At 38.3% G+C, this 25,979-nt stretch overlaps 1 protein-coding gene across 7 annotated transcripts in view; it reads left to right on the forward strand.

The window, feature by feature from the left end:
- The window catches only part of pou6f2 (POU class 6 homeobox 2), a 128,044-nt gene extending 116,081 nt beyond the window's left edge, over positions 1 to 11,963 (forward strand). For 6 of the 7 annotated variants that reach the window (XM_047349783.1, XM_047349785.1, XM_047349780.1 and 3 more), the window contains 2 exons: positions 2,121 to 2,289; positions 7,554 to 11,963. In XM_047349783.1, the coding sequence (XP_047205739.1) occupies positions 2,121 to 2,289; positions 7,554 to 8,061 (677 nt within the window). In that variant the 3' untranslated portion in view covers positions 8,062 to 11,963. The remainder of the gene's footprint in view (positions 1 to 2,120; positions 2,290 to 7,553) is intronic. The other variant, XM_047349784.1, reaches the window with a different exon arrangement.
- Positions 11,964 to 25,979: the final 14,016 nt, after the last annotated feature.

A 25,979-nucleotide genomic window follows, 5' to 3' on the forward strand; every position in this document is an offset into this window, starting at 1 on the left:
CTCCTTGTTTTTCCAGATCTGGGTGTTCTCTAATAATCCAGTTTTTTTTTTTAGAGAGCAACAGAAACACTAGTCATTACATTGGACAAGGTTCAAAGCAAGGCACTACGTTTATTAAGACGAGAAACAACTATCCCTTTGGGCTTCATCTGCACATGATTAACATGTTAGGTGCTGAATTATTAACAAGTTGAGTCAAAACAGAAAATAAACATGCTTACGTTTGCCTAGCGCTTCATGAAACAGCTCAACCTCAAAACTTTGTGAATAGGAGCAAGATGTGAGTTTTTCAAAGACTGTAGCTGTATGTGTCGAGTCAGAAATGCCTTTAGAAACAAATGATAAAGGCATACCTGAAGTTTTCTTTACCAGGGGGTTTTGAAGTCCTGTCACATCTTTGAAGTTTGTGTAGTGAGTGTATACTGGGACCAATATTGTGGAATTCACAGCGTTCAGCAACATAGTGACCGGGTATGTTGCTTTTCCATATCATGGCCACTTCATTTGATTTTGCTTTCAGGATCAACTGACCATCTGGTGCTTCTGCACCACATAAAACAATGTAGCTTATGTGTCAGTTGTATCTTGAAAAAGTTTTCAATTGCTTTTTTTACATGTGCGCAAAATCTATATATGTGTGGGACTGCAGTGTATTTTTATCCCAACCCAGAGTTTGATTTACTGCACTTTGATTGGTCAGGGGATCGTCAGATGTCCACCACAGCCAGCAAACCTCGGATTATTTTACTTCTTTTACTCTGCTTATACTTGAAAACTACTACGACCTTTAATGATTGTGTTTGCTATATTTTGCTTGTGTGAATGAATAAAAATAAAAATAACAATATTAGAAAACATTCTAACTGTAACAAACACTATTCTATATAAGCAGCACTGGTAATATGGTAAGATAAATCTCTTTTTGATTTGTTTCCTAGTATTGAAGAAATTATTTTAAATTTTTGTTGTAAAATAAAAGGGGTACTTTCACTCAAGATTTTCATACCACAAGAATCTCGTGTCAACCCATGCCTTATTCTTTTAAATAGTCTCTATTCTCTCTTTGTTTTGTAAGATTTACTTAAAAACCTTTTATGGACTATTCTGTGAAGTCAAAGATTTATCACTGCAGTATAAAAGAGCTGGGTTCAAATCCTAAGTCGTGTTTGAGCCGTGACCTAATATCTAACGGATAATGTGGATCCAGCGCCTGGACCAGTGGAGAACGACTTCCATTAGTCTTTCAATCTACTAAGTAAATAGCCTCCACTGGGAATGATGAAGAAATGCTCATCACAGTAGAGAAGATGGGACCTGAAGAAACCGCGAGTGCTCTCATCCTCACGGCGTTCACAGGTCTGGAGCTGCATTGCATATGCTGCACGTCACTTATGAGGCACAACGAGATGGCAGCCTCATAGATTTTTGCTTAAATACGCTTGGAGGAGTCCGTTAATAATTTATTGATAATGACCAGGATGAATTATTCAAGGGCACAAACTTCGCAATGGTAAGCAGGATGCCAGGGCACCTGACATTGATGTACAATGTGAAATCACTTTTTATTAGCAGGGAAATTATTTAAAAACGCTTCAGTGAAAGTCTAAAGACATGCATTTCTTTCCTTGATGTATTTCTCTTTTTTCTCAAAAAGCTAGTATTTGTTTGAGCTGCTTTGAACTGACTTAACGTAAGGTTATACTAAGGCAACAACATCTTTACATTTTCTTTAGTGTGCATCTCAGAGAATTACCTTCAGAATCAACACGTATTCATACAGAAATCTAAAGCTGTGAACATTCTTTCTATTGAAGAGAATAAAAACAGTTTTTATCCATATGCTCTGCTATACTGTAAGATTAACACTTTGAAGCCAAGCTATGAAAGCCTGTATTCACGCCTCACATAAATTCATTTTTCATAACATCTTTCAGATGTGTGAGCTTCACAGCAAAGAGAAATAACAAGGTCTGACCCAGAGCTGGACTATTTTTTAAGGTTGTTTAGAGACCATCATGATCTCACACAGCTGCACGTTCGCCTCATTCACTCTGGAAAATAAGATAAGCGACGGAGGAGCAGAGGGCTAATAAAATGAGATGCGTGTGTTTGTGTTGTAGACCCACAGACTGCCCCCAGTGAGGTGGACGGGGTCAACCTGGAGGAAATCCGCGAGTTCGCCAAAGCATTCAAGATCCGCCGGCTGTCCCTGGGCCTGACGCAGACCCAGGTGGGCCAGGCACTCAGCGCAGCTGAAGGCCCGGCGTACAGCCAGTCTGCCATATGCAGGTAAGAGCAAACAAAAAAAGACAGGAAAAATGATGTAGAGAGCTTTGGTTTTATGTTTTCTTCTTCTGTCCTGATTCTGTCAAATGAAGGCAGACGTAGCAGCGCAGCGTCAGTGAGCTGTCAGGTGCTCTCGCCTCTTTAATCCATGCTCTAAAAGACATTATTAAGATATTTAAACACATAATTGACCGACATGGCTTTACTCACCCTTCCTGCTCTCCGTACCCTCTCACCCACTGACAGCCTGGTGTTACTTGTGCAAAATACATACACAAGTATTACCAGAAGCACTTAAAGCATTTAATAATTACTAAGGACATCGCTGTTTCCTTTGCCTGAACATGAGAGAGCTTGACGGCAACGATCTGTTAATAAGATTCTCATATTTTACTGCTTCTGTGAGTACAGTTTAGCCATAAACGGGGCATTATATATTCATGAGGCAATGATAAAATCTGTGTTTCATTCGTCCCGTTTTTCTGCTTCACTAACGTTTTGCATGAAGAAGCCAAATAAGCCACATTTGCCTGTCAGGTCAGAATAATTGGGCCGTAGGGCTTCGAAAAACTTAGGAACTCAATAGAAAAGTAATTTTCTATACAGTGCAAAATGAACATTTAATATTTATATTAAAAGTTAGCAATGAAAACATGTGCAGAGTGTCTTTTATAGCTGTTTCTAATCAGTAATTCTGATCCTGTCTGTTTTTAATGTGCTTTGCTGACAAGCTGTGCTGTTTAGGTGACGCAGCGTCGTCACGCACCTTTAAAACTTTCATCACATCAACATCAAGCAGCCAATAAAATGTGAAACAGTGCATCAGGTCCAGACTAATGTTTAAAGTAAAAGAAATCACACATGAAATATTTACAGCCAGACATTATTCAAATATTTATAACATACATTAAGAGCCATTAGCTTCAAAAATAAGCACTCTGCAGGCTGTTACGCATGCCAGTAAGACAATTTTTTAGTTGTTTAGTTGTTATGACATTAGACATGACATCCTGATGTTTTAAGAAGTAGGGGAACTTCACATGCTTTAGTTTAGTTAACATCAACATAGACATGAAGTTTGAAGAGAGGGACATCGCTGTAGCTCTGGGCCTCTGGCTCTGAACCCAGACAGCCAACAGACACTGACAGATGCTTCCATCTTGTCTGCTTTCATTGCTCAACATGCTTCTGGGCTCTTTATTAGTTTTTCTAAACAGGTGCACGCATTACACGAGGGTTTGCTCAAACCAATGATTTGCTCCTTTTTAACATCTAAAATGTTTTTTGACTTCACAGAAATGAGCAAATAAAAGTAAACTGCAATACATAACAGGCTGCAATAAAATAAACTACAACCTTTAAAAAAAAAACTAAATAAATCAAATTTACAGTGTAATTATTTCAACAATATTCAACATTGCTTTCAATACATTTTTCAAGAAACACCTCTCAAAATGAGTCATTTATTCATACCGCCCCCCTTGCATTGGCTCTGCGCCACCCCTAGGGGGCGTCCATCCTCCTTGAGAACAACTGCATTAGTAAATAACTTTCTTTGTAACACTTTTGCAGATTAGACTCAGATGAAGTGAGAGGGGTGAACTTACAGTTCCAGTTACAAGTTTACAAGCATTTATCATTGTCATAAATGTCATGGCACTTTGGGTCATAACAGAACCGGTTTAAATAAAGTGATCAAATGTCCAGACAGAATCATGCCAGGACTTTGTTGATGGCTACAAAGAGGGTCTGGATTCTTCCTCTGGTACATTTATTTAAATACCAGCAGGGTTGGATGTAATATATTTATATATTTTAGATTGTATGGAGAAATTCCTAATAAATTCAGACTTGTGCGCCCAATTGTTGTTTACAAATCTTCCACGCTTTTATTTGTTTTGTAATCATTCTACATTGGAAAAAAAAAAGTTCAAATAAATCATTAAAAGCCACAATTTAATATGGCATTCTTGGCAAGGCTGAGTATGTAAATGTTTGACCACAACTATCAATAATACAATAAAATAAAAGGTTTGTAGTATGCCTAAAATATGAGAGAAAGACATGAGGAAGCAGATCCAGATCCAATAATCCAAATAAAATATAACATAACAGTGTTGCTTTAATACAAAAATCACAAAGTTAAATCTACTGAATCAAGCTTTGCATTATCCAGCAGATCTCAACTAGTTTATATTAGTTTATATTTTTTATTTTTATTTTAACAGTTAAACTCGGGCGGGTTGTAAAAGGTTGTCCCTGACTTGATACGACACCTCGCTCCACAAACGCTTTTCTTTAAGGATGAAAACTCGTTATTACTGAACTGGGGAGGAAAAGACCTCCTCCATCTTTGGTTTGTGTTAAGCTGCATGGATGACCGCTGAAACTTGAGTCAATACTGTGTACTGATGTTTAGAACATGTTTCTGAGTAAAAAGGGAAGGAAAAATCTAATCATCTAAACTAAAACAGGCCTTTTTTTATTCATTTGCTAAACAGACCTCCATTTCTCAGATGCAGTCAGTGTTACAGATTAAATGAAAAGCAGCAGATCAGGATCATCACAACATGACGAAACCAGAGATGTTTTCTCTCTGTATCTTTAGTTTAATGAAGAGCTTTTTTAAGGCTGGTGTCTGGATTGTACAAGAAAATGATTTTCAGCCATTTAATCATTAGAATATGGCTTCATAATATAATTATCCACACTCCAAATATTCACAAACAACAGGAACAATAATAAATATTTATACTGATGTCAGTTAGCTTTAGCTAGAGTGTTGCTGGTTGTTTAAACACCAAACATTCAGCTGCACATATAACTCCTTTAAGGAGACTAAAAGAGACCCAGCCCCGACACCCCTCCCATCCTGATGCACCCCAGCTGAGCAGCTCTCAACCCATTTTAGTATCTGCGGTTCCTGTTGATCCATGAAATGTCCTGTCTCCAGTGACTCCTCATATTTGCTAATGTATTCCCTTAGTATGGAGCCCTCCTCTTTCCACTGTTTAGGATGGGGAGATGGGGTTATAAATAATACCTCCTGTCAACGACGAGGAATGCACCGATGAGGTGTAGAAACAGAGGAAATTCATGCATGCATGGACGTCTCGCCCTCAGCTCACCTCACCATTAAAGAAGGCTTTTTTACTGTGTTTGTTCCTGAGAGAGCACAGTTTCAGTGTGGCTTTCTGCTGTTTCTATTAGAGCCACTTTACTAAAAGCATAGTCCCAGTGGTCTGCGGGAGTTATTTTATAAGAGCAATCCCATACTGTTATCAGCCAACGTTCAGTAATGAGTCAAAGATTTTATTTTGCTAAAAAGACCTCTGAGTTTGACCTGGTGTCTTCAGCATCCTTGATATTCATCACCGGACTGTACAACCCCATAATTTGGGTTGGGATTGTTCATTTCGCTATTTTCTTCCACTTTTGGTTCCGTGAGAGCATCAGTACATATCAGTCATTTTCTACCGCTTATTCCATAGTGGGTCGCAGGGAGGCTGGTGCCTATCTCCAGCAGTCTATGGGCAAGAGGCGGGGTACACCCTGGACAGGTCGCCAGTCCATCGCAGGGCAACACAAGAACAACCACGCACACACTCATTCATACACCTAAGGGCAATTTAGAGAGATCAATTAACCTAACAGGCATGTCTTTGGACTGTGGGAGGAAGTCGGAGTACCCGGTAAGAACCCATGCATGCACGGGGAGAACATGCAAACTCCATACAGAAAAGACCCCTGGCCAGGAATCAAACCCATGACCTTCTTGCTGCAAGGCACCAGTGGTACCAACTGCGCCACCGTGCAGCCCTCTGTACAAACATGACTGAGGCTGCATCATGCTGCAGGGATCCAGATTTTCCAACTAGGGAAGCTGGTCAGAAAACTGTCTCTGAACAATCGCATGATCCAGTTTTCCAGCCAGCTTCTCTGTCCTTGCTGAAAAAAAGCGTCCCCACAGCATGATCCTCCCGTCACCATGCCTCATCATGCATGCCACACTTTCCAGATTTCTTCTATAACATAACAAAAGCGGAAAAAGTTTAAGGGTGAAGAATATTTTTGTAAGGTACTATAAATAGAAAAGAAAAGTGTGCAAAAAAAGTCGGTTTACATCAAATAAAATACAACCAGTCAGCAAGTTCTGAAGATTCCAGCATAAAATAGGCTAAAAAAAAAATATTTTTTCAGAAATGACTTGGTGTATTTGACCTCTAAACATAATTACAAAATATTCAACAGGTCCTTTTTTCGCCCTCCCTATAATTTTGCATATTACCTAATAAGCGAATCTTCTTCCAAATAATCATAAAAAAAGCGTTACAGGTAACAGAGGAACCTATGAATTGAAAAATGCACCTGACAGTCCCTGAGCTGCCATAGGCTTTGATTTGTTACTAATATCGCTCCACAAGCAGCCTGTAAAAATGTTCTTATGAAATATAAACTGAGAGCCTATTGGCACATAGATAGTTTAAACTATGCATTACATCTATGTTTTAATTAAAAATGTATTTTTGTAAATGAATGATGATGCCACATCAAACTGCATGCAGAAGAAGATATGTTGGTTCTAATCTGGGGATTAGAATGGAGATATTTGTGGTCATTCCTGCTTTGTTTTGCTGTTGATGTCTCAGAAGAGTCTTTAAAACTGTTGGACTTTTTTGGCATGCTTTTTGTGCATTAGCTGCATCTGATTTTTAGCCATGTGCAGTATCTCCTTGTTCCACTATTGCCAATTTGGGACAAAGCTGCACAGCTGTAGCCAGACAGTTAAACCCAGTTGTAAACACAGCGGCACCTCCAGCTGCTGCAGCTGAGGGGTTTCCAGGTGCAGGACACAGATGAACACCTAGATGTTTATCTCACAGGGTTCCTACGCAGTCTGGAATTTAAGTATTTTTCAGGTCAGGATAAGTATGGAAAAATTGAATGTGGAAAAAAAATATTTGTAGTTCTATTGTTTAAAAGATCCAAACAACCATCCATCCATCCATCCATCCATCCATCCATCCATCCATCCATCCAGTCTGTGGTTTTCTTCAGGTTCCATAATAGTAAACATTTATATTTGCTAAAAAGGACTGAGAACTCTCTAAATGTTGGGTCTAGAATGTAATTTCTATACAGAACTGTGTAGGAACCCTGGTTTCAGTCCCTGTGGTATTCTGATTGAGGAGACTAAAAGGCAGGCGACTTATCCCTTCTTCTGGCAGGGCACCTGAGTAAGATTCTTTTTTCTCAATTCTCCCCAGACACACCATCCTGAGAAGCCACTTTTTCCTACCACAGGAAGCCCAAGAGAGCACTATAGGTAGCAGTCTGACAGGCAAACTGAACCCTGGCCTTTTATATCCTGCCAGGTTTGAGAAGTTGGACATCACCCCTAAAAGCGCCCAGAAGATTAAGCCTGTTCTGGAGCGCTGGATGGCCGAGGCTGAAGCCCGCCACCGATCCGGCATGCAGAACCTGACTGAGTTTATTGGGAGCGAACCCTCGAAAAAACGCAAGCGGCGGACCTCTTTCACCCCACAGGCGCTGGAGATCCTCAACAGCCACTTTGAGAAGAACACGCACCCCTCCGGACAGGAAATGACGGAGATAGCCGAGAAACTGAACTATGACAGGGAGGTGGTGCGCGTGTGGTTCTGCAACAAGAGGCAAGCCCTGAAAAACACAATAAAGCGCTTGAAACAGCCCGACCTCGGCATGGCCGCGCCAATGGACCCTCTCACCGACTCTCTGGAGGAGCTCCCCAAGTGAACGAGCTCTCTCAGTAGCGTAAAATTGGCAGCCGTTACCAGGAGAAATAAAGTGGATGAGGACTGAAAAATGTTGGCGAGTCGTCGCGATGGATAAAAACTTTGTGTTGTCAGTGTGATCACCACAGTTCTGTAAATGACCTCTGCGAAAACCAAAAACATGAAAAAGAGATTAATATGTGAGAATTATGTAAAAAAAAAATAATAAAATTAAAAAAGCATTACGGTGTGCTGTTTTAAAGAGTTTTAGATCCAGAACTGTCTCCCTAATTCTGGTTCCCCACGAGGAGGGATTTAGTAAAGAGAAACCAAATCCAAACACTATCTACCAAAGTCTGTTGCATCTAACTGCTAAGAATAATTTTGTAATGTAAATGTGTTCTAAATTTTTACATTTGTACTGGCAAAATCTAAGCTATATGTGTGAGTGTGAGTCCACATCTTATCTTTGTCCTCAATTTTTGTTCTTCATTGTTTGAATGTAAATATTTAAAAAACTAAAAAAAAAAAAAAAAGAAAAAGAGGAAGAAAATGTCTTCAGATTAAATCACTGACAAAGTTTTGGGACAAAAAAAAATGAACCTTTGCTGTTGCATTATAATGTTGTTTGCCTCCAGTTGTGTTTCATGTATAAATATTTTCAGTCACAGTGTAACTTTGTACAACTTTTACAGGTATTTATTGATAATTGGATGAGATTGTTACAGAAGAAGGAGAAGAGACGGAGGACTTTTAATATGACGGTGGTGATGATAGCGAGGGGTTTCAGTGTCGAGTCGTACTGCAGCTTTGTTTCTGTTGCCAAAGCCTGATAGCCAAAGAACACACAAACTTCAGCTCAAGGACTGGGGGAGATCTTTCCTTTTCATTTCTTTATAATCACGTGGCTTTCTGCCTCCTTTTTCTAAAGTGTTTTACTCTGTGTTGGGAAAAAGAAATCATGTCAAACAGCCTCAACTGTGTCTTCTGTAATTTCTTATCATAACAGCTTGTTAAAAAAAAAAAAAAAAAAGTTTCTTTTTGGTAAATTTGCCTCTGCATGTTTTAATCAGACCACAGATTTCACCTGACATCTTAAAATTAAAACATTAATCTGTATTTTTCCTGAAAGTGAACATGCTGAGCCGTTTAAATACACCCTAACGTTGTGTAAATGTGCAAGGTTGAAGTTGAACCACTGAGTCGTTTTTGTTGTGTTTTTATTTGCTTGAATATCTCACAAAAACTGCTTTTCTGCAAAACAAAATGGCTTTTTGTTTCTTTCATATTCTGAATTTCTTTCAGCTGACTGAAGGTCGCTTCTGTTAAATGAAGCTTTATTTCAGTTTCTTAGAAGTTCTTTTTGAAAATGTCCTCATTAGCTTGTATTTCTACTATTATTTAAATTTTTTTCAAGATCAGAATTATGTTTTCTGGAATTATTTGAATCCCTGAATATGTCTCTTAATTCACCCAGTTTTTGTGTTGCGCGTTACATCGCCGTGCAAAAGTCTTACTACTCCTTGAACTTTTTCCACATTTTGTCATGTAGCAGACTCTGAATTCAGTGTATTGTAGTCCTGCACTGTGTTGGCCGCAGTGCATAATCCTGAAGAGGATGGAAAATGACGCATGGCTTTCAAAGGTTTTTTTTACAAATAAAAATCTGAAAAGTGTGGCATGCATATGTTTTCAGCTCCCAGATTTAAACCACCGTTTCTCTGCAGTAACTTCTGCAAGTCTTTCTGAGTAAGTGTCTGTGGGCTTTACACATCTAAAGGTTGCAGTTTTAGGCCCATTGTTTATTGCCTAACAGCTCAGCCTTCAGTCAGATTGGATGGAGATCATCTTTGTACATCAACTATCAAGTCCTGCCAAAAACTGTCAGTTAGATCTACGTCAAGGATTCTGCAACTTTTATGATCCAACAAGCCTTTTTTGCCACAAAACCTACGTGACCAATAAAAAAAAAAGATCGTTTATGAAGTTTTTTAAAAGACTTACAACTTAAAATGAAAAAATGTCATATGAATGACCACATTTTCTTGAAATTGCTGAAAATGTTAATAAAAACAAATTGGTTTCTGCCTATTATACATTATAACATTGCTTATTCCCTTGCAGATAGGACATAAAAGCCTTATTTAGTCATTTTATAAATCAAATAGCATTAGTTCAATGACATCACTGGCCTAAGCTATTAGGAGCCCCTGCGGAAGACCTAAAGAGCCATCGCACCGGGGGCCTCAGGTTGCAGACCCCAGGTCTAGGTCATTCTAACACATAAATAAGCTTTGATCTAAACCCCTCTGTTGTAGCTCTGGCTGTATGTTCAGGGTCATACTCCTGCAGGAAGATAAACCTCCAGCCCAGGCTCTAATCTTCTGCAGCCTTTAGCAAGATTCCTTCCAGGATTGCCCTGGATTTGGCTCCATCCGACATCCCTTCAACTGTCACCAGCTTCCTTGTCTCTCCTAAAGAATAGCATTCCCACATGATGATGCTGCCACCATCACTTTTCACGGTGGGCTTATTATCGTTTTGTATGTAGGCTTCAACTGTAGTCTTGTTACATGGTTGCTGAATACATGTGCACACCAGATTTTTCAGAATTTACATTTGTGAAAAAATTTGAATTGTGTGTAATCATGCTTTACTTTTGGTTGGTCTATCACATAAAATTACAGTAAAGCGCTTAGAATTGTATGGTTGTGAGTTGGCAAAATGGGAAAAAGTTCCAGGAGTATTAATACTTTTGCAGGGCACTGCATTTTCTTGTCAGAAATATCACTCTTCCGGGCAAAGTCTCGATCCGTCACTCCCTTCGGATGTTTTTGCCCTCACAGGAACAGAAACGAGGTGAATGTTGAGGATAAGTGTCACATGTCAGAGCAAGTGAACTTAATTTGAAGTGAGGCGAAATTTGATGCGATTTATTCAGAATCAAGTGTCGGCTTGATGCACATCCCTCCACGTCCGTGTCGGTTATCTCTGCTTTTTTCCATGCCAGCCTGAAGAATCACTGTATCCCGTAAAATGTCATAGAAAATGGTTTGTGTGTCGGTGTTTTTAAAAAGACATCCATTTACCTCCACAGATCTGTTCTGCTGCTTTTATTGCAAACAAACAATTTCAGGCAGAAGCTGTGCCGAGTAAAGTCTGCAGAGGAAAGTACACACGTAGATCAGCTCTGAGGCTTAAAAACACACACAGAGAAAGCTGTAACCAAAACCAAAATAAATTTAAACGAAGACACAGAAAGGAGCTATGCCTTCGCTCGGCTTTCTATCGCTGGACCAAAGCTCTATAGTTATGCACATTGTACAGAGATGTAGATTCAAGATGTTGACAATCTTTAAAAACATGAGCAGAAAGGAAACACACAGAAGTTCATCCAAGGTTTACCTCAGTACTGGTGCATTGTGTCCATGTTCACTGCTGAAGTGGAGGAAAAGCCTTCTGTCGTGGACGCATCACTCTGTGTTATTCTGATTTCTGACCAAGCCGTATTTGTTTTATATGATTCTCAATAGTTTCTCACTCTGTGTTTTAATTTTCACAGCTTGTAGACATGTGTGAAGGAAGAAAAAATAATGGCAGCAGTGTTGTTCTTTATTCAATTCCAGATTTATTTGCCTATCACCTTCAAAACGAACACAGAAGCAACTTTTGTTGGCAGTCAAAGAACTAGAAACCAAAGCTGAAGCCTCTGGATGTTGTTTTTGTTTTTCTTTGTTTTCATTTAGCAGACTGAAAACTGTAATTAATCTATAGAGCAATATCTGTTTTGGTCGGGTTTGAGCAGCACTTTGTGTATTTCTTACAAAACAAAAGAAAAGAGGAAAAAAACTATTAAAAACAAGCTTCAAGTCTGTCACATTGATTTGTACCATAATTAGTAATAAACAATTGTTTGACATGAAATTTCTGACACGAGTTTCTTGTGGAGTCGCTTTTTCTGAGGTTGTGTCCCTGTGGAATCTGATGCCCTTTTAATGCTGTATAATATATATATTCCATTCAAACTACTATTGACTTGTTTAATGCGAAAGCTCAAATATTCAGAAATGTTTGCACCTCTTTCATAAATAAAAATTGCAGCTGCACAACAAAAATGACAAAGAAAGCTTTGTCTTTAGAGTAATAGTTAAAAGGGGACAAATGTGGTGACAATATTTTGTTTAAATGTTATTTTTCTCTATGCTTATTACAACTGTTACTACAAAATGTGTCCAAATTTTAAAGCATTATCACAGATCCTGGTTAGGAAATGAGCCCAGTTTAATTTGCTCATTGGATATAAAGAAAAATTCCTCTTTTCTCCCAATCACACAATTAAATGAAATATCTGTAAATTCACATAAAAATAAATTGTTTTTTCTATATCTAAAGTCAATAAGATATGTATCAGCAGTTGTTTTAAGACAAAACAAAATCCAGCAGAGTTTTCTAGCACAAATCTTCATTTTTTTTCCATTAAATGATTGAAAAAGCAGAGGTCCTGCTATTAAAAAACAATTAATATGAACCACGAAAATAAGCAATATGTTGAGGTTAATATGAGTGTTAAAAAGAGTTTTAAAAAAACGCTTTTTATAAAGGCTGCACCTTAATCACATATCTGAAAGTTAATACAAGGAAAATACTCATAACAAATCATTATTAGTATAATGTGAGATTTTACTTATCTGATTATTTTTAATACCAAACGCAAATTTGTTCGCTTTCTATAACTGGAAGGAAATAAATATGTTTGTTTTTTTTTTGCAAAAATCAGAAGAGCGTGGCATGCATTTTATTCAGCCATCTTTACAGTAAAACCCCCAAATAAAATCTAGACCAATGAGCTGCTTTCAAAAGCCACCTGATTGGTAAATATTTAATCTCAGGAAGAGACCCATGGTAACTCTGGAGGAGCTGCAGAGACCCATGGTAACTCTGGAGGAGCTGCAGAGACCCACACTTGAAAACAGATCGGTCAGTCTGTGTTGCTTCAGTGCGCAAAGGCAGGTTGTTCCATGTTTTAGGTGCCACGGCCCAGAAAAGACACAATAAAACCCAATTAGAAGTCCAGTTTACCATGACTCATGTGGGCAATGCTGTAAACGTGGATGAAGGTGCCAGAAGACACTAAAGTTGAACTTTGTGGCCTACAGGTAAAATGTTACGTGTGGCAAGACAGTAACTCTGCAGTTCACCCTGAAAACACCATCCACAAAGTGTAACTAGCTGGTGGCAGCATCATACTGTGGGGTTGCTCGTCTTCAATGTGGTCAGAGTTGATGGGAAGATGGATGGAGCTAAATAGAGGACAGTCCCGGAGAAAAACCTCTTAGAGGCTGCAGGAAACGGGACTTGGATGGAGGATCACCTTCTAGTCAGAAATAAAATGGAGTGGTCTAGATCACTGATGAATACATGCAGGCCAAAATAATCAAGTTGAAATTACCCGAGAGCCACTAAGATTTGTATTTGTTTATTACTATATCAAAATTGCAAACCAAATTATTGTGAAATTTTGAATTTATACTTACAGTAAAGTACACGCAGAATAATGTAATGAAACAATGCAGTCAGACTTTTTACAAATCGATCAGCAACACATTGCTAATCCAAAAAGTAAAAAGGTTTCACATGTTTGATCTATTAAGAGAGACACACAATCTCCTAAATTTCTGGGATTGATTGTTTTAAATTTTCTTGCCATTTAATGTTTTTTTAGTCAGCTTTGTACAGCTTATGACCGCACAAAATCTTTCCAAGGACCACAAGCGGCCTTTGGGCCACACTTTGGACACCACTGGTTTAGATGCTGGCTTATTTATGTCTAAGAATGGCCCAGTCAAAGCTTGGACCGAAATCCAATTGAGAATCTTTAGCAAGACTTGGAAAATGGTGTTTAAACTGGGAAAGGACCTTGGACGGATCCGGAATTTGCTGTATGGATTATATATTCCTTCATGCTTGGAAACATCTTGGGAACCCTCAGAATGAGCTGGTAGGGGGTTCCTGGGGAGAGGGATATCTGGGTCTCCCTCCTGGACCTGTTACCTCAACCATCTGATCTTGGATAAGTAGAAGACAATGGAAGAAGGGATGGAGGGATGGGTGGTAGAAAAGCTTCAAATTAATCAAACTATTAAACATACCTTCAAAACATTCACATCCATTTATTTCACCTCTTCAAACTTTACTTTACTCATGTCATCAAACCTGAAATACATCCTGGTTTTCCAACTTCATGAAATCGCTGCTAAGCAAAACCTTTGTGGTTTGATTGTTTCTGGGACAACAGATGAATGAGGTATTCCTGCATTTGAAGCATTCTTAATACGTCCTCTGCTTTTATTGAGATTTCATTGGGTCATTAGGAAGGAATACATGTCAGGTTTGCTTCTCATCAAAGCTTCATGTGTTTGCTTCGCCGAGAAACAACAAGACAAGCGTATAGAAGAAGTATATATAAATAAACAAGGAGAAAGCCTTTTGAAACTAAACTCAAAAGTTTGATGCAGCTTCCCTGTCCACGATGCCTTTGAAAAACGGGCAGGCTGCTGAGAAGAAAAAAGTAAATAAATAAATAATAATAAAAAGCACAGAGAGCATAAATTATTAATATTAGACTGAAAACTGATGTTGGAGATGCTTTCTCGTCTTCCTCTCAGCGCTCTATCTGCTTTGTTTCCAAACGCTGGATGTATTTTTTGGGCAGGCGGCTGAGGTATGCGTCGTTATCTGGTATTCTTTTGTTTTCTGTCCGCACCACTCTCATTGACTCTCCCATTAACAATGTAATTGTGCAGATGCAGCTCCTGACCCATATGAGCCTGAAAGTGTTTCTGATGCTGAGAAACGTTTGCTCTCCATCAGCCCAGCGGAGCTGCTGAATGAAGAAGAACGGCTTCCATGAGAAGAGGTGCTTCTGTATAAATGTCGGGGGGGTTTTATCAGTCATAAATCCACTAAAGATCGGGTCAAGCTGAAAAGTTTTGCTCTCATCTAAGCACAATTTAAAGTTTTTAACCAATGAATCCAAAAAGTTGAATCCTGTGCACGTCTGACATGGATGCTCCTCATACTTGCGTAGGATCTCAGAACTCAGACTATGTCAGGACAATTTAAACACCTAAAAAAATATTTTTAATTTATCAAAGGAATTTTTTTTTTCCTGCCAAGAATTTGCTCAAATTAAAGTATTTCAACAACTGAAATGATCAAAATCTACAGCGAGTGAACTGCACCTATCGATCACCGCATCCCTGCGTGGAATGCATCCTTCAAATTGGTAAATAAAAAGTGAATGGAGTCAAAATTACAAAGTTTCTGTGTCTTTGTTTCGTTCTTTTTTTTACCCCTGAAGCATTGATTATTGGAATGACACTGCTGGAGATGTTCAAAAAGAAAAAGAAAGGACATTAAAAAACTGTCAGACCAGAAGAAAAAGAATATGAGCAAACAAGAATAATGATGATAATAATGACAAAAATTAAAAATAAAGCTAAAGAAAGATTAAAACTCATATATTTGTCTTCAAGTACATATGTAAAATGTAAAAGGAAACCATAAAAAAAATCTAACTTTATTATTTGAAATAAAGATTAAATTTGAAATTGCTGTCAGACGTCTCCTTTTAAACATAAAACTAAAACAACTCTTAAAAGTGAAAAATTTGAAATGAGCTTCAGAAAGAGATCGAGTCTCAAAATGTAAGGTGGAGAGTGTTTCTCCTTGAGTAACTGTGTGAAACTTAAATTTAAAATGGCTCATGCCACTCAGTATAAAAAGCCATTGGAGAGTTTTAGTATCTGCCGTGTTTATAACATAAAACTCTGATACTGGTTCCAGGTGAAATCTACCTGGAATGAAGCTGAAAACCAGTGATAACTGCAAAAAGCAGTCATTTCTTTGATTAAATACTCAGAATAGGCAAAAAAAAAAATTCTATAAATTACGGTCTTTAATAAGGTGCATCTTAAACAAGTTTAAATGACAACAACTTAAACAAATGATTCAAAAATACCCCTTATTTCTGCAGATACTGAGTGTGTTTCAGGTACTATATTTCAGTCTTGTTTCGATTTCCTAAACTAAGTAAAGTTTACCTTGAAGGATTAAAATAATTTATTTTTCTCTGTATTTTCTCTGTATATATTCAGTTGAGATAACTTCCTGTAACCATCTTCTGGTCTCTGACATTAGTCTGAGGAAAGCCTGCTAAGCTCCTCAAATTCAGCCTTCAGGTTTCTTACATGTACAGCATGGTTCAAGTCACCCGCAACATCTGAATGTGATCCAGATGTGGTCCTTGACTTGTCCCAGGGCTTTCTCTTCCCCCTTCGCAGACGGTTCTTGGTGGATTTACTGGTATGCTTTGGGTCATTGTCATGTTTCAGGGTCAAGACAGTGGTCCAACATTATTCCAGATGTTCAATCCTACTTTCTGTCTGGAAAACTAGTCAAGCCTTTGTGTTTTTCCTAGATAGCAAAAGTTTCCTCCTTGCAAACCTCCTCTTGAAGTTAAACTTGTGCATTCACTTCCTCCGGTAGAAAGCACCTACTCTAGGCTCCAGGATGACATATTAGGGATTTTGGAGACTTCTTCTAGCAACTTGCGGTCTGCTCTCAGGGTGAACTTCCTCAATTGCCCAACCTGGTCATTTGTGTTCAATGTCCTGAACTTGCAGACTATGTTCCTGACAATAAAACGGATGATTTAAAATTCTTTTAAGACCTCCTTAAATCTACTACCGGATGAATAAACTGCTTAAATCTTTTCTGAAGGCCTCGGGCAGCTCTTTGAATCTTACAGTGGTGTTTACTCCCACTTGAACAGTCAAGAACACTCCAAACTAATTGCACTGGATTTAAACGAGCAAACCTCCTTCAAAATGCTGAGAACAACCTTCTTATTATCTGCACCTGATGTGATTCACCTGTGTCCTAGTTTATTCCTTACCAAAAACTGCATTTCTTTTAATAAAGCCATTTTAAAAGATCTTTTCTTACTTATAATTTATGTTAAATATTTATATGTCCAAATATGTTTAAAACGCACACAGGCCATTGTAAATTGTCCTACTTTTTTCACATACAGTTGTCCAGTAGAAACAACACAGCATAAAATACTAAATAAATCTAAAGATGAAGTAGAACATAAAGTTTAGCTTAAAAAAACTCGGTTTCTTGGAAAACCTACACTTTCTATGTTTACTTATCAGAGATCTAAGAGCTACAGTAGTTTGAGGGCTGCACCAAAGCCTTTGTGTTGTATGTTGTTTTTAGGGAAGACAGCAGAGCAGTAAAGACAAGTTTTGATCTCTGAAGCTTTGTGATTTATTGTAGATAGATGGGTTTTCTGAATCTGCAGAAGCTAAGAGGAGCAGCTAAGCTCACTTTAAGGATTTAAACTCCACTTTTTTTTCTGGCTGTGTTTTCCTTCCAAGACTCCAAAACGTGTGACTTGTAGAAATGAAACATTCCTGTTCAACCCACAGCCACCTGAAATTGTCCTGGATGGAAAGAGGGGAGACCGGGTGGAAATTTAATGACATGTCGGCGCTCCAAATGGATTATGTTTCAATATCAGCCAAGACACAGAAACAGAAGGGTGGAGGAAGAGAGTGCATGTGTTGGATGCAGATGGTTTTAAATTGCTGCCTTTGTTTTCCATCAGGCATGAAGCATTCGCTTTCCTTATCTTTCAGACAATATGCAGTGGGCTGATGTTCTGGGTAAATGAACTGTCTGTATATCCCTCACCCTTCGCTCCTCCGCCTTCTTGTTTTCACTTCCTCCTCAGGGTTGAGATGTTGCCACGCTGACTGTGAAGCCCGAGCTGCTCAGGCGTCTCCCACTTTGCTGCTCTGCACACCCAGATGCCTCTGGGGGTGCAATTACCAATCCTCACATGCAATCGAGGTTGGCCATGCATATGATCCCCTTTGCTTTCACTGTTGTTTCTCTTTCTTTATGCCTTTTTTCAGCATTATTAGCAATGACACACAGTGACGTATTTGCAGGTAGAGGAGATAATAGCCCAGCTCTTTACAGACACCTGTCTGACTTGAGCAGCTGATTGCATCGGCCCATAGTCCATTTATTTTGTAGCAAGCGGGTTTTTGAACACACGTCTTCAGGGTGAGATGTCTCTGTTTTCTCACAGCCAGCACAGGAAGATCCACAACAAAATATAGGAGAAACTGCACCGGCCTGCACAGTTTTCTACCTGCTTCAAAAGTTTTCAATAAATAAAGAACCAATGAAAAGTAGTTTAGAAAAGTTTACGTGAGGTTCTGGCAAAATGTTGTAAGCGGTAATCTTAGCTGTAGTATATAACTCTCATACAGATTAGTTGTACCTGAGGCTAAAGTTGATGGTTAGCTCAAGATGGGTCAAGACCAAACTGGGCCTGTTAACCCTATAACCCCCAAATGTCTCATTTTCAGTATGCATATTTATGAGACCTGTACCTCTTCACCAAAGAAGCTACTTTCCTCACAAACCTGCTGGATCAAATCATTGTCTTCTATATTTGGTGTAAGATAAGTTCAAAATGGCTACATGCAAGTTTTATTTATTTTGTTTTTAGGAAATGGCTGCAGGAAATACATTTTGGAAAGCTATTATTAAATTTAATTTGTAATCGAGTCATACAACCAAAATAAGTTGCAAAATCAATTAATATTGTATAGAAAAACTGGTAAACATACTTTAGGTTTTTTTAATGCATATAATCAATATCTGTTTGTTTGGGAAATATACAATTAATACAGGAGCATAAATGCTTAATGTATCATTTATGACACATCACATTTTTTTACAGTACTAACACAAGTCTGTGAAGCTGTTTCTCTAGCTAACAGAATGAACTTCATAATTCAGGAAATGTTACATAAAACAAAATGTCTTTTAGTAGAGCCGCTGCTCCGCCACATTGAGAGGAGTCAGCTCAGGTGGCTCGGGCATCTGTTTCAGACGCCTCCTGGACGCCTCAAGGAGGCGCAGGGACGGCCAGGACATGCTGGAGGGACTATGTCTCTCAGCTGGCTTGGGAACGCCTCAGGTTCCACCCAGAGGAGCTGGAGGAGGAGTCTGGGGAGAGGGAGTCTTTGCTTAGACTGTTCCCCCTGCAAACCGGTCCTGTATTAGCAGAAGACGGCGAAGTGTAATATTTGCCAGAAAACGTTTTATCCAGGTTGAAAATTGTCCAAGCTGTCTGAAAAACAAGGCTTGCACTAAACAATGTCAGCAGCTTTTTGACATAGTTTTGGTTATCAGAAAGCAATATTTTAAAATGTGTAAATATTATTGTTTTTATCTTCTTCATTTTATGTTAACCTATGTTTTTCTGATTTTAATTTATACATGACTGAGCCAATGCACACCATAATCCCGTCGTTGTTAAAAACATAAACATAAATATTATCTTAAATGTTGGCATCTCCATTTAAAATCTAGTCCTCTCACTTCAAACGAAATTTTAAGCATATTTGAAAACAATTATAAAACTAAAGTTGAATACATATTTATATGCCGTTTAAGCTTGAATAATGTGATTCCTAATTTTTCCTTAGAAATTAATCCACAACATCTAGCTCCTATTGAAAAACTGAAAGTCCCACCTCTTTTATACCTCTTCTATTAACATCCCGAATTACTTTTATTTATGTTTTAAGGTATTCATGGTCATTTTTTATGCTGATGAACTGTTATCTGTATGTGTTCACATAAGCATTTGTTCGACAGTCTTTTTACAGCTCAAACCACAACCAGAAAGAACAATTTATCGACAAATTTATCAGTCAAAAGGAATACATGAAAAAACAAATCCAAATATGTCAGTGCTCAGCTAAAACAATGACATTTAATTTATGCTGGGTACCAAAATGTGTAGCTTAGAATAAAATGTAGGCAGGAATCAGTGATCTTATATTACGACAGTCATTGTCTAGTTAGCAACTTAAAATGAATTGTAGAAAATGATGAAAATCACCAAAGAGAAACATCCCAGTACTTTTTTTTTTGTCTGAAATGGGGGATTACGAGTTAAGAGCAGTGGATAAGAACTGAAATAGTTCCCCTCCTGTTGGCCAGTTTGGAAGCAACACTTTAAAAACCTTTTGGCAAAAGTGCAACTCTCCTGCACACGGGTCATTGCAGCTTTAAGAGCTACAGGAAAATAACAGGCCCTGCCCTCCATCATCCTCTCATCCCGCTGACCTCTAACGTAGGGTATAGTATACTTATGGCACATATGGAGAGGGAGAAGAGAGAGGGAAAAGAGAATGATAGCATATCTGAAGGCTTTAAGAGAGCGGATATGGATGGGAGAGAGGAGTGACATGGTTGGACACATCTTTGCTTTCTTATTAGTGAGAGCTTGTGCGGACACTTTGGGCCCTTTTTATGGTGCATGATGAAACCCCTCTTCGTGCATCTGTGGAAAATGGCCAGGGGAAATCACAGATGAGAATCACTCAAAGACAGGGAGATGTCAACAGGCCCATAATAATAGCTGATGGCCCCCGAACACTCTCCCCTCTTCCCTCGCAGCCTTTACCTGCCCAAGTTGCACTACCCTTGAAAACATAATTAGAGGTAAAACAGAGAGAAGGAAGCTTTATCTCTGTTTTCTGTAAGCAATGCTCTTTGTTTTAGACATCTGGGAGTCCTTTTGTCCCCCCTTCCCAATCTCTCTTTCACTTCATGGAGAGAAGAAGGAGGAGGAGAGCTCCCTCTGCGAGACGCCAAGGTGCTCCCAGTCCATTGTGCTGCTGGCTGTCAGGTTAAATTAGGGAGTACAGGCTCCGTAAGTGTAAAAAAATCAATACTTGATGGAAGATTGCTCCCCGGAAAATCTGTTTTGATTCCAGGATTAATTCTTGACCAAAGGCTCCTGCAAAATGACATGCCATTAGGGTGAAAATGAACACATTCTGCAGTGGAAATTGGATGGAAATGTGTCAGGTGATTGCTCTGGCTGCTTGTTTTGATTCTTCAAGCAAAGCAAGGGGGTAACTTTAAGGTGTGGCGGCAGCAGACCAGCCCTGCAGGCCAACTCCATTTCCAGAACAGGGACAACTCCGCTGTGGCCTCCTTGTATTCTCAGGGCCATTGTTGTCCAAGCAGCTGCAAATGCACTCCACCGAGGTGAAATGCATTTCAACGTCTGTCCACTCTCTCCTGTGTTTTTTCCACAAAGTGTGGCATGAAGAATGAGAGAATCTTAAAAAAATAACACACCTGAACAGTGAGAAAAAAGGTGCCAAGATGCATTATTGATGAGTGAATAATGTGTTTGTCATGACAGATGACATTTCCCTGCTTTGAAAAGTTAAGCAGAAGACTGTAAAGATGCACTGGACGGGGATTTGAAAAGCCAGAAAAGACCATTTATGTATTTTAGTGATTCCCGACGCTCCAACAGCGTATTTCTTATGGAAACATAGGCTCAATTTATTTGTCAGTCATTGTTTTTCGTGCATTGCTAACCTGATGGAAATAAAAGCAAGAATCCATATAAAACAGCTTTACTTAAAACATATTTTATTTTTATAAATGTAATCAATGGGGGCTGGTCAAAGAAGAAAATCACAGTTATTTCATTTATTTTTTTAAATTAAATTTCTTTTTTATGTACAAGAACTATTTACTGCAAATAATTAAAACACATTAACATTTATTATTTATTTATTTGATTGAAACTAACATTTATTTTATATACCAGCCTTATGGACCTTTTTCCATGCTCTCAAACAAAACTATAAAGAACTTAATGGTGTTTTAATCACATATTTATCCAGTGCACATCAATTAGCAATTGTCCAAAAGCATATTTATCCTTTCAGGTTAAATTAAAAACTTTAAAACGGCCACATATCTGAAATGAAAGAAATCTTTGTGCTTTTTCACAGACCTATGTCCAATAACAGTGTAAAAAATGCTTCAAGAAATCATAGATACATTAAAATAAAATATAGCACCATTTTAACATGAAATAAACATAAAGTCATTTGGAGGACTTCAAGAACAAAGGGACAAATATAACATAAATGAACGACTATATAATCAAGTGTTGCAGGTTTATTCTGGACTGGAACACATTTTTTAAGTGAGCCTGCAGCGCCCCCTGCAGGTTTTATCTGTTACTAACTGTCACAGGCTGCCACAGCTAGGTATTAAAGCCAAAACCAAAACTTTGCACCTACAAAGAACTCTTTTTAGCATCAGTTTAAACTGATCTGACAGACTTTATGTCTGCTGTGCTGAAACGTGCAGAGATTTTTGATTTTGATGCATAAATTAAATCTGCAACAAGAATAAGACAGCCCAAATGCTTTAAATGGAAAAAATATGTCAAACTGCTTCTGTAAACAGTAAATATAAACTTTGGAATAAGATGATATAGAAAATGTGATTTAAAATGAAATAAATTTTGTTTTTGCTACATTAATTTTTATTTCAAGATTTTTTTAAGTCACTTGTTTTAGGTGTTTGGTATGATAGATCCATTTTTCTTTTTGCATTTCAGGGCTTCAACAAGGCATATATTGGTATTTTGAGGGTAAATTATTTCAACAAGCAATTTTAATCAATTAATAAAGAGGGAGTCTTTGAAGCTAAAACACATCACCAGAGTTTTTTAAGCCCTTTTAAAGAGGTACAGATCAGCAGAGGATCTTTGGTTTATCTAAAAAAAAAAAGTAAGAAAAACAATGGGAATGTGAGTCACGACTATTTCCTTATTGTCAATAAACAACATGAGAAAATTTGAGGAATTTCACTTCGAGATGCACTATTTCATTTTGACATTTGGCATAACCACAATGGCAAAAGATTACTTTAGAAAATACTTATCAATGCAAAAGGCTGAGTCACATGTAAACTTCCCACATATGTGGGAAGACCTGCGTGAGCTCCGAGGAATCTGAAATAAGATCCAGAAGACCACATATTTTCTGGATCATCATGAATTTATTGAGAAGATAATGCAAAACCAAAGTCTGCATACATTAAAAAGCAAGTGGAACATTTGTCAAACCTATAGGAACCCATAAATTTGAAAGAAAATGTTTTTTGTTTTGGTAGAAATTTCTGACTTTTAATTAAATGCCTCCAAGAACAATGATTTTTACAATATGTCCACCGTGAGGCTTGCAAAAGGGAAAGGGAGCAATGTCAAATAGTAAAAGTGTTCCTTTCCCAACATCTTTATGTTTGAGTAAAATAAAATATTGGAAACAGGTAATAGATTAAACAAAGTTGATGACAAAAAATTTCCCAATCACACTCTTTCTTATTGGTAATTTTCCTATCCCAGTGGTTCCCAAAGTTCTCTGCTTCTGACCCACAAAATCACGGTGGATAGGATAATAAACAATAATAACAACCAATATATTATTTTGATCCACTCGTTAGCATGATTTTTAATCTGCTATAACATTTATTTATACGTCCACATGGACACTTCCAGGTGGCATCTCAATCAAAGGTCCAAACCACCTCAACTGAGACGCTTCGATGCTCTGATCTCGACTTGGATGACAGAGCTCCTCATCCCATCCCAAAGGCTGAGCCGAACTCCGCTATGGAGTAAGATATCACTCATAACAATTCAATAATAATTTAATAAGAGATGCAGTAGTGTGTGTTATTTTGAGCAATCTCCTTAGATGTCTTTTATGACATTGTTTCAAGAATTTAAACCTTATACCCTCCTTTTATTAACACCACAAAAGAAAAGTAAATTTCTGAATAATAAAATAAATTTTAAATAATATGAAGGTGAGATTTACAGCTAAAAATGTACATACGCTTAATGTAGAAATCCAACAGCAATATTTTAGGACATTTATCACTTTCTTTTAGGCACATCAGTTGATTTTCCTTTCAGATCCCAAAGCTAGCCGCAAGATTTGGATAATTTCCTAAAACATGATTACAGGGGTAGTTATTTACACCAAGCTCATAAACACACATGCTGAGTAGTCATTAGTGGTCAGCAATATGTTGCTTTTAAAATGTTTTACAAATAAATAAAAGAAAAATAAATGTATTCAACCCCTCTGAGTCAATACTTTGTAGAAACCTCTTTCATCGCAATCACAGCCACTGTTTTTAGATGAATGCCACTATTAGTTTTTTGGATCGAGACACTTAAACTATTTTTGTCCATTCTTCTTTCCATAATAGCACTTAGACGGGTGAAGAGTGTCTGTAAACTGCAAATTGCAGTTCTTAAGGCAGAATTTCTGTTAGATTCAGGACTTTGACTGGGCCATTCATCAAAGCATATTCATGTGTTAGAACACATGAATATAATGCTGCCACCACATGATGCTGCCACCACCATGCGTCTCCAAGGAGGATGTCATCAGGGCGTGCAATGTTAGTTTTCCCCCTAAACAGATTTTCATATAGACCCAAAAGGTTAAGCTTTTCATACTTGACCTGAGCAATTTAATTCAATTCAGTTTATTTATATAGCGCCAATTCACAACACATGTTGTCTCAAGGCACTTCACAACAGTCAGGTACATACATTCCAATTAGTCCTAATCATTGAACAGTGCAGTCAGATTCAGTTATTTATTCAAATTGGATAAAAAGTTTTTTCTATCTAAGGAAACCCAGCAGATTGCATCCAGTCAGTGACGTGCAGCATTGCCTCCTCCAGGATGAGCATGTAGAGACAATGGACAGTCACTGGCGTTGACTTTGCAGCAATCCCTCATACTGAGCATGCATGTAGCGACAGCAGAGAGGAAAAACTCCCTTTTAACAGGAAAAACCTCCAGCAGAACCAGGCTCAGTGTGAGTGGCCATCTGCCACGACAGACTGGGGGTTTGAAAGAACAGAGCAGAGACACAAAGAGAACAAAGAAGCACTGATCCAGGAGTACTTTCTATGGGAAGGAAAAGTAAATGTTAATGGATGTAGCTCCTTTAGTTGTTTCACCTAGAAAGAAAGAACAGATAAACTCTGAGCCAGTTTTCAAGGTTAGAGTCTGAAAGAGAGCACATAGAGTTTGTTACAGTTAAGCTCAGTCAGTAGCTATGTCTAGGAGAGAGAAAGGGTTAAACACTAAAAGACGCTATGTGGAGCATAGGTAGAGGGTGAGCATTAAGTTGTTGCCAGCAGAAGCTCAGACGATTCCCCTCTCCAGAAAGGTGTTACAGGTAGACACAGAGCCAGGCTAGGTGTAGCTTCTAGGAAGAGAAAAGAGAGAACAAGGTTAAAAACTGAAATAACAGCAAATAATGCAAAATTGGAGAGTAGTGTGAGAATGTAGCGAAGATGGTGAAAGTGGTCATTATGTCCTCCAGCAGCCTAAGCCGATAGCAGCATAACTACACAGATAGTTTCAGTTCAGATTATTTAGTTAAACGGCGCTTATTTACAACAATGTCATCTCAAGGCACCCCACAAAGGGTCCCACTGATGGTCATTGTTATACTAAAAACCACAAGGATTGGGATACCTCTCTCTGTCAGACTGATTATAACCATTGGAAAAGAGAAGGGGTCATACAGGTAGCAGAAATGGAGGATGTGTTTGCACCTCAACCATAACTGAGCCGGTTTAGGCTAAACCTGACTCCCCCTTACTCCATCCAACAGAGAGGGAGGAAGGCGGAGGTAAAAAATAAGGAAGATAGCTCAGGATAACCTAAGCCACTCAACCTATAAGCTTTATCAAAAAGGAAAGTTTTAAGCCTAGCCTTAAAAGTAGACAGGGTGTCTGCCTCACGGACTAAAGCTGGGAGCTGATTCCACAGGAGAGGAGTCAGATAACTAAAAGATCTGCCTCCCATTCTACTTTTAGAGACTCTAGGAACCACCAGTAAACCTGCAGTCTGAGAACGAAGTGCCCAGTTAGGAACATATGGACCAATCAGATCTCTGATGTATGATGGAGCTAAATCATTAAGGGCTTTATAT

Source organism: Girardinichthys multiradiatus, chromosome 21 (assembly GCF_021462225.1).
Source record: "Girardinichthys multiradiatus isolate DD_20200921_A chromosome 21, DD_fGirMul_XY1, whole genome shotgun sequence".
In the NCBI taxonomy this organism is placed as follows: Eukaryota; Metazoa; Chordata; class Actinopteri; order Cyprinodontiformes; family Goodeidae; genus Girardinichthys; species Girardinichthys multiradiatus.